The sequence below is a fragment of the Vicia villosa genome, linkage group LG3, assembly GCF_029867415.1.
Source record: "Vicia villosa cultivar HV-30 ecotype Madison, WI linkage group LG3, Vvil1.0, whole genome shotgun sequence".
In the NCBI taxonomy this organism is placed as follows: Eukaryota; Viridiplantae; Streptophyta; class Magnoliopsida; order Fabales; family Fabaceae; genus Vicia; species Vicia villosa.
Genome location: NC_081182.1, coordinates 12,861,764 through 12,874,781, shown reverse-complemented (window position 1 = coordinate 12,874,781; position 13,018 = coordinate 12,861,764). Strand labels below are relative to the sequence as shown.

The 13,018-nt window shown below is 36.0% G+C and overlaps 1 protein-coding gene across 1 annotated transcript; it reads right to left on the bottom strand.

The window, feature by feature from the left end:
- Positions 1-116: 116 nt before the first annotated feature.
- Positions 117-11,372, bottom strand: LOC131660339 (uncharacterized). Its single transcript, XM_058929568.1, has 13 exons — positions 10,950-11,372; positions 9,282-10,752; positions 6,195-6,413; positions 5,910-6,112; positions 5,464-5,538; positions 4,478-4,549; positions 4,297-4,395; positions 3,195-3,266; positions 2,995-3,109; positions 2,011-2,079; positions 1,619-1,934; positions 1,408-1,483; positions 117-1,083 (listed from the first exon to the last, which is right to left on the bottom strand). The coding sequence occupies exons 1-13, from the start codon at positions 11,082-11,084 to the stop codon at positions 409-411; spliced, it is 3,597 nt and encodes a 1,198-aa protein (XP_058785551.1). The 5' UTR covers positions 11,085-11,372; the 3' UTR covers positions 117-408.
- Positions 11,373-13,018: the final 1,646 nt, after the last annotated feature.

Genomic DNA, 13,018 nt, shown 5'->3' with positions numbered 1-13,018 from the left:
CCAGTCAGATCAAAAATAGCACAACCACAATATGTGCTATCAATCTGTTCTAATTTTCTTTCTTTATTGAGATACAATAAAGCCATGCAAGTTTGGTCCTTGCACACAGGTTGATCTATCAAAATAAAATAAAAATATAAAGACCTTTGAATGTGCTTGTAATTAAAATTAGTATTACATTCACACCATGTCATTTAAATTTATCTCTTATCTCCCTCCCACGCACTCGTCCTCACATTGCCCTTCCCAAAAAAAAAAATCAGAAAAGCTCTCTTTAAAATAATACATTCGTCATACCATACAATATTACTGTCTACCATTTTTTTCTATACACAAAAAATATAGGCTATCACAAACAATCAAGGAAATGGAAACAGAAGAAAAAACCAGCAAAACATGGACTGTAGGCTAGAATGCACTCCATTTATCCGAGTCTTTCTTTGGAGATTGATTCTCTGAGGAGACCTTAAATGGGCCAGAAGAGCCGAATGGATCAGAGTCATCGAAAGAGAATGGAGCACTGTAGCCGAAGTCCTTGCTGCTACTAATTGAGTCAAACCTTGCATGTCCCTGACCACCACCAAAGCCGAAATCTTTGCTGCTACTCATGGAATCAAACCTTGTGAGCGTCTCAGGTTTGTAACCAAAATCTTTGCTGCTACTCATGGAATCAAACCTTGAAAATTTATCTGGATTATAGCCAAAATCCTTGCTGCTACTAATGGAATCAAATCTTGAAAATTTCTCGTGATCACTGCCAAAATTATTGCCAAAATTGTTGCCAAAATCCCTGCTGCTGCTAATAGAATCAAATCGCGTAAATCTTTCTGCTTGTGGAGAATTTCCACTTTCATGCATGCTGAAGGAGGAATCGAACATTGACCTATCAAAGTGATCCCCTGCCTCGCTGTACCTCGGAGAGTTTCCAAACTTGGAAAATGGAGTCCCAGGTACTGAATCATCAAAAGCAAATGGGCTTTTTGCCTGGGAAGCACCATCTGTAAATGTAGTTCCTGTTCTAACCGGGTTTAAGCCAAAATCACCAGATTGAAAGAAATCTCCCTGCTTCTCCAAGTCAGAGTCCTACAGAACCAAACATAAAAATTCTAGCAGCTTTACCTCAATTACTTTTATGCGTAAGCACTATGATGTGGCAGGTTTATGTGCCTATAAATCAAACCAACTTGATCTTTGAAATTAGAATACCCTTTTCATCGGGAGTTATGCTAAAACCCATTGAAAAAATAAGGAAAAGAAAAAGTTCATTGCATCATACATCAATTTCAGTGTCAAAATTTCTAAGATCAATTTCCATACAACTTCTCTCTCAATAACTACAACTACTTAGGTTGACACCAAGATTAAGAGAAAATCAATAAATTAAAAGCTGAGTATAGCACACAATACCTTGGGGTTAAAACCCCACACCGAGTCCACGTCGTCATTATTGTCAAATGCACCCCAGGTTGATTCGTCAAAACTTCTGTTACCATAGATTAACGATATTGCAATTACTAAATGCACCACATCCAAAGCCATGAATTGCAGAAACAGAAAAAAAAGGATGACAAGAGACAAACCAACACCTTCGTGACAGAAAAAACAGAGAACAAACTACCTGTGTGTTTCTGCATCTGCTTCGGAACTTTTTGCAAAAGGAGAAGTTGAAAATTCTTTTGAAGGACTCTCCACTGTATTCCTTACAAATGGGCTATCGCGAGGGCTTCTTGCCAAATCATCTTCACTGTGTGCATAAGAAGATTCCTCCTCAGCTGTATAATCACCATTAGCGAAATTTTCTTGCCTCCCATTTGCATTCACAGGCGAACCATGAACTGGGTTATCGTCAAAGGAATTTTGTTCTCCAGGAATGAATGAAGGTTTTGGCTCTGAAGATGCACTTTTCGTATCAAAAGTGAGATCATTGGCAAATCCTGGAAGTGAAAAAGTAATTAATAAAACAAGTATTTCAAGCAAATCATGGCATACCAAAAAGTACATATGGCATACCTTCATCTTCAAACTTATCCCAATCTTCGTCCCAAACAGCTGCCCCCTCTGGATTTCCAGGTTGCCAACCTTGTAATTCATTTGATTCACACAGCCAAATTAAAATTGGAAATACAGAAAAGTGCATTCATTGTTGCAATATGGTGAGTAAAAAGTTGACTCATCCATGAATTAGCCCTTTAGACTGGCCTTATCAGCCTTGTAAGAGAAAGGTTTGAGTTTTTATATTGGATTGGATCTAACCGGTCCTTATAAAATTGACTTGTAAAGAGGTGCCATTATTTAGGAAGTCTTTTTAGGACTTATCTACTTTCAACGTGGAAATAGGGTTTTTCCCCTATACACCCCTCATGCCTAACACTATTGGGCTAGGTATGTAGATCATAAGGTACGTGGTCCATGTTGGTAGGTTCTAATATCATCTTAGGTTTTGAATTTTGGGAGACTAGAGGTATGTTTGAATGAGTTTTGTTTTTTAGTTGTCAAAATCTATTTTATAAATCAATTTTAAAAAATTGTTATGAAGAAAAAAATAAAATAAAACATGTTTAGTAATCTTATTTTTGAAAATTGTTTTTAAGAGATGAAAAAAGAAGAAAAAAAAAACTTGTTTGATAGAGACTCACTTGCATTTATAAAGTTGCACAATTTATACAAATTAGTCATTCATGAAAAATTGTACCATTTTTCTTGTTTTTTTCTCTTCCCAAATTTCAAAAGTAAAAACTAAAACATTTAAAATTTATTTTAATTATTTAATTTTCAAAACTTATAAATAGAAGTTTTCAAAAACAATTTGGTAAAAAACAACATTTTTTATTTAAAAAAAAACGTTTTACAAAACTAAATCAAACAACCCCTAGGTCACTAGGGTTTTTCCCAATAGTATCCATAACAAAATTGTAAGAGGTGGTTCTTTAAGGACCAACAGAGCAGAAAAGTGTACAGAAAGAAGTCGTGTCAAGGCAAATCAGATTAAATTACCATCAGGAAGCTGAACCATTGCAATTGACTTCACATCTATCTCATGTTTCTTGCACCGTTCAGCAAGAGCCTTAAATAACTGCTCAAGATCTGATTGTATGCGATCAGCACGAACCTATGGAATTGACTGAAAATCAGTAACAGAGTAATAGGCAGGTTTTCACAGAAATCCTAGTCTTAAGTTAAGAATATAAGTTGACCTGAAGAATGCCATCTGCACTGCCTCCTTGTTCCATTTTGACGATGGCTTGCTGCAACTCTGTTTTCCTTTCCTAAGTATGTATCAAATAATGGTTAAATGATGCACTGAAATGTTTCAAGATAGACATATATCCTCTTAACCTTAACTATTACAATGAGTTACTTGTTGCAAAGAAAGAAAGAAATGTGGAGAGCAATAAATGACTAGTTACTAACATCAGAATAAATTCCAAACAGCCAGTGACGTGCACTCTAATAGACTTCATCAAAACCAGCGTCAGCCACAAGGATTTGGGTGCCTAAACAGTATACATAAGAATTTCGGCACCTAATTCATAGGGATATGCAGCTCTAAGCGCGTACTTATGTTTATTTGTCTGAATCTCCTTACATAGATCAAATGCACCATGTCTTTGTTGGGGTGAAACCTAGTAGTTCATGGTAAAGCAACAGGAAGAATGAAGAAGTAAAGTCGAGTGTTGAGTTCAATTATTGTGCTACAATAGCTACAACCACAGATTATATGGATTAGACAATTACTGTGTGAAACTAGGTTTGCCAAAAGCTCCAGAATAAGATTGTGGTGCAATATATCAATCTGCTGGGCATATTGCCTTTTAACCTAGCGTTTCATTAGAATATAAAGCATATTAAAGTTCATTTTTCATTTTGTTGGGGAAAGGATTCAATAGAACTTTATGAACAATTTTTATGCTCAAAGCATCTAACAACTAACAAGCAAGTTGCTGTAATAAGGAGCACAAACAAAGAGTAGGAAGAAGAAAAACAGACATGTGATTTAAAGTGGTTCAGCCACACAAATTTGATCCTTGCTACCCCCATCCTTAATAAGACAAACTTCACCACAAAGTCGGCTGATTCTGTACATTGTGTATGCTTCAGGTCCGAATGACTCTAGCATCGAGAGGTGTTTTAGCTATAAAACTACTCATGACTTTTCACCTGACAACTAAAACTTTTTGAAAAGTTGTTCCTTGACTACAGCAGTAACAGTGCAAACATAGAGCATACAAAATATTCTCGACTCTAACAAAAAGTCTATCTATCAACAAATAATATAGTATGTCTAAGTCTAACTACCTGTATATCACGAAGTTTAGCTTCTTCTATAGTCAATTTGGATGCTATTTCTGCAACTTGTTTGTATTTCTCTTCATATTTCTTGCCCAATGATTCTGCCTGTAGTTGCCACCAAAATGAGGGCTGATTCTCTTAACATCTTAAACTTACATAACATATTCAGAAGAAAAAAAAAATATACCTCACGCTTATCTGCAGATGCCCTTTCTGTAATCTCATTTAGGCGGTTATCACACCTGCTTTTATACAGGACCTGAAATACAAATATCCATAAGACGGGTGGAAAAGTGAGTGAGTGCACCACCTTATGTAATTTATTACTGGCCAAATGTTCAAGACTTCAAGCATATAAGATCCATTTTTCTTTAGTCAGATTCATTATATATAAACACCTATCTTTCTCGTTTAAAAAGGATCTAAAAAGATAATAAATCCTTTTATGCTTTTACTCCATAAACTCCTTAACTTTATTTTTTTGGGATATAAACTCCTTAACTTTACCCACTTAAATTCTCACTCTTTTCACTGACTGCAGGATTCCAGTTAGATTCTTGATGAGGGAAAAAATTCCCCTTCTGCAAAATATTAAGCCTTCCTAAGCAGAAGTCAATTCCCAGGGATCAAACTGAACAAGGTAACATAGGATGATTTGTGAATCCATCTATGTCAGTTATCATCTGAACAAGGTAAATTGAATTCATAGACAGTCACAAGTCAACAAAAATATGGTCATCCGCAATAGAAAAATATATAAAATGCAACTAATTGCAATTATTGACCCATTTCACATTATTTGTCATAGTAAACCCACCCTTCGTGTCAAATTATATAGTTCTGGTACACTAAAACATTTCCATCGGCTTACCTTTTGCTTATATGATAGAATACTCAACAAAGCTATTTAGCTCAGAACTTTTATTGTATGAAAAATTACGCAAACGGAAACATGTGCTAATTCTTCCATATAGCAACAGGTCAAAGGTCATAATAAACTTATTTTTAACCTAACTGGACTGCGTTAATGTGAACACAAGTTTACTTTCAGGCAAGCTACCAGCCACATGGCCTAGTATGCCTTGAAATAGTTCACCTCAACCCTATTAAATCTATGCATGCAGCATCAGCATAAGATCAAAATAAAATGGAAACAATATATGAATTACTCACCAATTCCTGCATTTTGTTGCGGTACAATTCAATCTTCTCTTTTGAATCCAATATCATATTCTGCATTTCTTCCGCCTACAAAATTAAAGATATAATGTCTCAATGAGCAAGTAGTAGCTTGCTTTGTAACAGTGTGTTTTACAGTTTTGCATGTTATAGTATTGCAGCTAGATTTAGCTTCTTACCAAGATCAAGTGTCTTGGAAAGTGACATAAAATTTTTAAATCATTTAGTTATTTATTATTTATCTCACCTACAGTAATTGGAGTCAGTGTCAAGAAAGGCAATAGACAAGTTGATATTTGGTTAAAACAAATCCCCCTTAACATCAACATAAAAAACAAGTATCAACGAAATACCAAAAAAAAAAAATGGCCGTTGAATTGAACCTTTACTTTCCCAAATTGAATCGCATATGGACAAAAGTCACAAGGCAAAGCAAATACCTTTTTCTCTGCAGTCTCGATATTTTGGTTACTATTATCTGTGTCATTCAGAAAGGAATCATCCAACACAGATGTTCCAGACTTTTTCTGATCAGGCAGCACAGTGCCATCAGCCCAACCAGGCGTTCCTTGCACTGGTGGCCTCAAACCAGCTGCTGGTGCCACTGGCCGAGTACCTGGCATTCCTTGTTGCTGCTGAAAACCTTGTGACAGTGAAGAATGAAAAATTAGTGAAGAAAATATTCAAGAGAAAAAAAGTGAGATAGCATAAATTTATGAAAATACCTGGGCCTACGCCCCATGCTGCATTTCCCTGAGGGATTTTTGGATGCCCCGTCATAGACATCAATGTTTCATCAAATATAACATTACTTGGAAGAGACTGCGGAAGAGGACGACCTTCCCTATACCGCTCCATCAAATAAAGAGCAAAGCAAAACTCCTTCAAAGAGAGCATGCTATCACTGTCCTGATCAGACAAGTCCCACACCTTCTTTAAGACATCTGCAGAAGAGTGCACAAAGATCTTATTAAGTGTGCACAATCAAAAAAATAATAAAAAGCCATCCCAAGACCTGTCCACAAAAATGTCCAAATAATGAACAGAGCTTAAAGAAGAAAATGAGTCTCAAGAGTAAATAATAAATATATAAAAACAGCAAAGAAACATGTCCACTAGCGTTTTCTACTTAGGGCAACACATTTCTCTTAGCAGCTTTTAACTTCTACTAGCCTGACTGCCTGGCAATGGAAGCTTCATCAGCCATCACCAAAAACACAATTGCAGCCATGATGATCGGCATTGAAATTGTGGAACAGCATGAACTGGCTGACAAATAACCTAAAACTTTATAATGAAATATGAACAAGAGAATTTTGGAACTGGTTGGGTTTTTTGGTTCATACTCAAATTAATTTTTAAAGAGGAAGTTGATTCAGGTCTAATAACTGTCATCTAATATAAACCCGTGCAAGCTTTTAGTATTAGTGTTGCATTCCTTTTAAAAAATAATCAATTATATCAAGTAAAATACAAATGAGAGTTTGGGAATTAATTGAGTTTCTGTAGTTCATAACTTGGGAACCCCAGCAACTCATAACCCACTAGATTTCAAAATATGAAGGTGTAGGGCTACCAACATCAGAGACACAATGATCTATTCAACACTTCCTTGGTCCAGTCACAGCGGGAGTTTCTACTATCCTGTCATTTGGAATTTGTTGGGTTTTCTTGGAATTTGTGGAGTTTATACTTTATATTAGGCCAGATGACTATAACCTACCATATTGCCAAGCTCAAACTGTAAGTATTTGCTGTACTTCACTTTAAAGTCTATTACATTGTGAACCAAGCAATTCATAGCAAGTGTTATTTAGCCTCTAATAAATATAGGGGAACTTTGAATTCTTCTGTTATACTTTCTGATAAATTCTTTTTTAGCTCCTAATTCATCCTCAATCCTCTTCATTTGTAAACCAGTTTGGCAGTAGATGTTGCAGATCTGCACACAGCTCTTTTTCCATATATCAGTGTTATCTGCAGGTACAATTCATAAACCTCACACCACTTAATTTTGTATCCTAATGTAACTAACTTATTATGGAGGAATCATTGGAGATCTTAGATAACAGCAGCTATCTCCTTTCAAATTCATGAAATTTCTTAATGTAATCTTCATAGATTTTGGTTGGAAAAGAAGACTATTTTTTTAGCAATGTGTAATTACTACAATTCTCCACTATGGTTGGTAAGAAACGCTCATATATTCAAGAAGGTAAATTTGCCCTTTGTGTTTATGTCCTCTCATCAGTGCTTCCCCGTCTTTCAAATAACAGTATCATCTTCAATACAAAAAAGAAAGTAACAAAAGAAAAGATATAGATAGGGGGGCTGAACGGCTCTTTCATATTAATGGCGGTAGCTCAGTGTTTCTAGAGGTTACTGGTTTTCTTAGTAGGTATGTTGAAGGAGGATTATGTTTTCATTTATTCCTTTAGGAAGATTGTTCTAGCAAATACCTTAAAATTATAAATAAGAATACCTCATTTAAGAAGTATTTGGAGTAATTTATATATTATTTAGGTGATGGTGAAATTTTGCATTTCCTGTATAAGGAACTAAGAGTAATAACAGTGAGTTGTTTCATCAATGTTTCGCTTCAATTGGTCACTAAGTCTCTTTTGCATTTCAGCTAGAGTGTTGAGGGATATATTGCCTACAAGGATACCTTTATGTATGCTACCTTGCTCATGTATCTCCATGCATAAATTAAACAAACGAAAAATCATCAAATGATAGCATAAAACAACAAAAACAGAAACTATTTTCTCACCAAGTTGAGTCTACTACATAGATCAAACACAAACACCGCCACTTTGTTTTGTTAAAATCCAAGTTTAAAGTATAGGCCTTGTTTGAAGCGGGATTTAGTATTGTTCCTTGGTCTTCCCCTGTCTCTATTTATTGGGATGTCCTCGATTTTACAACTCTTCTTTCTAGATCACCTATTTTTCTTCTACTCAAATGACTAAATCGTTTCAGGCGAAATTTTTCCATTTTTCCTCGATAGGTGCTACTCATACTTTTTCTACAATAGAAATCATCTTTGACCCTCTCTTTGCTTACATGTTTTCTTTTATATCTATAGGGATATCCTGAATGTCTAGGGCTTCTATTGATCTTCTCCTCACATGGCTAAATCATCTCAGGCAAGCCTTGTCCACTTTTCTTCAATAGGTGCTAGTCATACTTTTTCTATAATAAATCATTCTTCATCTTTTGTTTTCTTACATTTCCCCTCAATAGTTTCGCGTGTCTGTAATGCTTAGCTTATGCTCTTACTCTAAATCCATCACCCAAAATACAATACCACTATAGTTCAATAAAACTTTCGTGTGAGCTTGAGAGGCACCTTTGATCACAATTAACACTTGAAGTTGAAGTATTTCTCCATTTTAAATCATGTGACTTGTTTGTTTTACATGATATGATCTTCAATTTTCACTCCATTTTACTAATATTTATTGTCAACCATGTGAATCTGATACTTCTTTCCAAATGAGAGTTTACTTTAAAACAAATTTTTAAAAGAAAAAAAGTATCAGCCTACAAAAATTGCCACTCAATAAATTTGTTTAAATTTACCAGAAACATAAAAAAACAGAATCAGTGTACAGTAGCCAGTTTTGCCAGTAAGCAAAAGAATATGAGCAGAAAAATATTGAGTTCATGAAGCTAACACCTAAAATCTTTAGCTGATTACTGTTCTGTTAGCTATTTTCAACACTCCTTAGTCTAGTTAACACATCAGCATACCAAAATGCATAAAGACTTTATCAAACAGTTGTTAGTTGGAATGCAAAAGGTTTTACCTATCGGTAATCTCCAACTTAAAAATAGACTGCGTGCCTGCTCCCCAGTGATTTTCCCATCCCTGTCGGTGTCAACTTCCATAAACACCTTTGCATATTTCTGCACATCAGAAGGTTTCATTTTTGGCCACGGAGGTTGTGAATTGTCAGAAGTAGTATTTCCAAGTCCAACTGATCTCCCAGATGTTGTAAGTGGAGAAGAAGCTGATGGTGAAATTTGCTGGGCTGTGTTTGGTAAAGACTGTGTTCGCGGAATCTGACTATTTGTAAGTGCCATTGAGAACGCACTCTGCAATGAATCAAGTGAACTTTGCCTACTTGCAGGGTTGGCACTACTGGAAACTGGAACAATGGACGATGAGGCAGGTGCACTACTAACAGGAAAATTCTGTCGAACAGGATCTTGTTTCGGTGTAGATGCGGCAGAAGAGAAAAAGTCATCGTCCAAAGCTGAATTGGAAGGGTACCCATTTCCAGAAACAGTCAATGCTTTAGAGGTAATAGCTGGTGGCTGGGACATTGGTGAAACCGGAGACGGTGATGTTGGTGTTGGTAAGGCAACTGATTGAGTGACTCCTGCAGGCCTAGAAGGAGCCATAGCGGTCCTTCCACCATTCCAATCATTTGAAATGCTAGCATTTGAGACATTGTTACCAGCAAAACTCTGTTGCGGACGAGGGGCTGCACCAGCAGGCATTGATTGAGGTGGACGAGTGTTACCAGCCGGCATGAACTGTTGTGTACCAGGGGCGCTACCGGCAGGCATAAATTGTTGCGGACCAGGGGCACTACCAGCAGGCAAGGATTGAGTTGGTCTCATGGTTGGATTCTGCTGGGAAGGAAAATATTGTGGATTTGCAACAGAGCCTGGCAATCCCTGTGATTGAGGTGGTCTCATGTTAGGACTTTGCTGGGAAGGGAGATATTGCGGGCTTGGAACAAAACCTGAAAAACCCTGTGATTGAGGTGGTCTCATGTTAGGACTCTGCTGTGAAGGTAGATACTGCTGGTTTGCAACAGAACCTGCTAAACCCTGTGATTGAGGTGGTCTCGTGTTAGCATTCTGCTGGGAAGGTAGATATTGCTGGTTTGCAGCAGAACCTGCTAACCCCTGTGATTGAGGTGGCCTCATATTAGCATTCTGTTGGGAAGGAAGATACTGTGGGTTCACAGCAGAACCTGTTAACCCTTGTCCTCTATAGGCAAGATTTTGAGTAGATGTAGGTCCGGCATTCACACCCATCTGCCCAACAGATGAAGCGACCCCTGGATTCTGACGCTGTGGAGGTAAAGCAGCAAGATTGATCTGCGGCGGAGGGATTTTAGCAGCAGCAGGACCAAACAACGCTGCTTTCACAATATCAGGAGTTAAATCTCGCTTACTCTGAGCAACAGTTACTAATCTCAAAGCATTATAAAAATCATTCCGCCCAAGGAAACCAGTTTTGGACTGATCAGCATGCATCCATACCTGTATAGTTTATACCAAGAACAATAAGCATTACACTAGATCGAGTCACAATCCCCAACTAGAAGAATCATCAATTACACATAGCTAAAAGAAACAACTACAAAAACCTAAAACAAAGTTTCTAAGCAAAGAATCCATTACGAATAACAACACGAGAATTATCAATTTTAGATTGAAATCATAGAAGAGAATAAAACCTGAGCGAGAACATGTTTAGGCAAGTTGGATCCCTGAAAGAAACCAACGGCCTCAGCTCCACTGATTCTTCCATCTCCGTCCAAATCTGCTCTCCTAAAAAACGCTTCGAACTGATCCATGTTCGGTGCTGCCATTTTCGAACCTAGATCGCGCGCCACAGAACCAACTCAATTAGGGATTTGGTTCGTGGAAGAAGAAGAAGAAGAAAAAGAGGGAAATGGAATTGAAGAATTGAAGGGATTCTAGTTCTGAATTGGGAGATTTGAAAAAGTGAGGATGATTTAAGGTTTTGAAATTTTCCGGTGAGTTTGGGTTCTGATATTCCAACGACCGTAATACAGGCTGTGCCTCGACGGAGGAAGTTCTTCTGACGATGATTTCATTACATTGCATCTACCTATCATATCATAAATCATAAAGTAACAATCATAATTCATAAAGTATAAAATTGAATTATTCGTATAAGAGAAATTTACTAATACTAATCATAATCATTTTTTCAAAATAATTAAAAATATAATATATTATATAATAATAATTACATAAATATAAATAACAATAATAATAATAATAGTTTAATATAAATAATAATAATAATAATAATAATAATGTATTTTAAAAACTGTTAAATTATCACATATTTCTACTCTATAACCGTATTTTAAAAATAACTAATGTATTTGATTTTTATTAAATGTTATGTTCACTTTTTAAAAAAATAATCATTTTTTGATTAAAAAGATAATAATTATTTAACCTATCAAAATTACAAAAATAAATTTAACTTTTAAGAGTTTAAGGATTCTTCTAATGGTAAAGGCTTAGATCTTGAGAATTTGTTCTTCTTAAGGTCTAATAAAAAAATAGCTACAATATTAAAAAGATGATGGTATATTGTACATCTCGAATAAATTTAATCGAGTACTTGCCAAACTCGGATATGAGGTCAAAAAAAATTCTCTTAAGTATTTCACCCCTACAAGCCTCATGCTTAGGGGACTGTGTACATCTCGAGTAATTTATTTGGTCGGGTTTATATATAGATTCCAAAGAATTAGCCTACGGTCTCGCAGATAAAGCATTTAAGTCGTGTTAAATGTACATAAGTGGTCAGTCCCTGACAAAGAGACAACAGACTTAACTACTAATAAATAGTAAGTCTTAATGGATAAATAAGTTTTATGGATACAGATCCTACTAAAAATTCTATATAAACCAACAATCATTTGATAGAAAAAACTGACGATTCATACGCAAGATCTCCATAGAAGGTCCTCATTGACTCTTGCTAATGAGTTTAAAATTGAGCCTCACCAGTCTCATGTTGCTGAGGTGCAATGAAGTATTTTTGCGAGTACATATGACGTCCATCATGGGGCCCGATAAAACTGACATAGACCTTGAGTTTCAATTTACGCATAGGCGAGAAAGATGATAATGACGATAATAATCACCACAATAAGGATTACGAAGATCCTTAGTACTAGAACCACCACACCGCCAGATCTAAGAATGTTCAAATCAGGAAGGTCGTATGTCAAATACGACGCCACTTGTGTTCTGATCATGGAGTCGTTGTGTGAGAAAATGTTGTTAAATGGATGGATGAAATAGAGTTTGCTAACATGGATGGGAACAATGCATGACACGCCGAAGCTTAATATATTTATGTTCTCAAGGTCACATTAGGTGCTTGGAATTTGCCCACTTAATTTATTAAGACTGATGTATTTAATATAATGCGCAAGAATCGCTTATCTTGCATGGGTTTGATTATGGCGAGTTTTGGCGTCTTCTCATAGGGAAAAGGATTGCTACCATTAAGGGGGGAAAGTCCTCCTACATCCATAACTCATGTATTAGACATGTTCAAAAAGTATTTCTGCATACTATTTTTGGTAGGGGTGATAGTATCGACAATGCCGACTTGAAAGAACTTTACTTAATTTATAAAATTTACAAACCTGAACCAATTAATATTGTGAGTTTCACAATAAGAAACACCCCCGATCCCTGTAACGCCCCGAATTTAATTAATTGGGTAATTAAATTAATTAAGGATTTAATT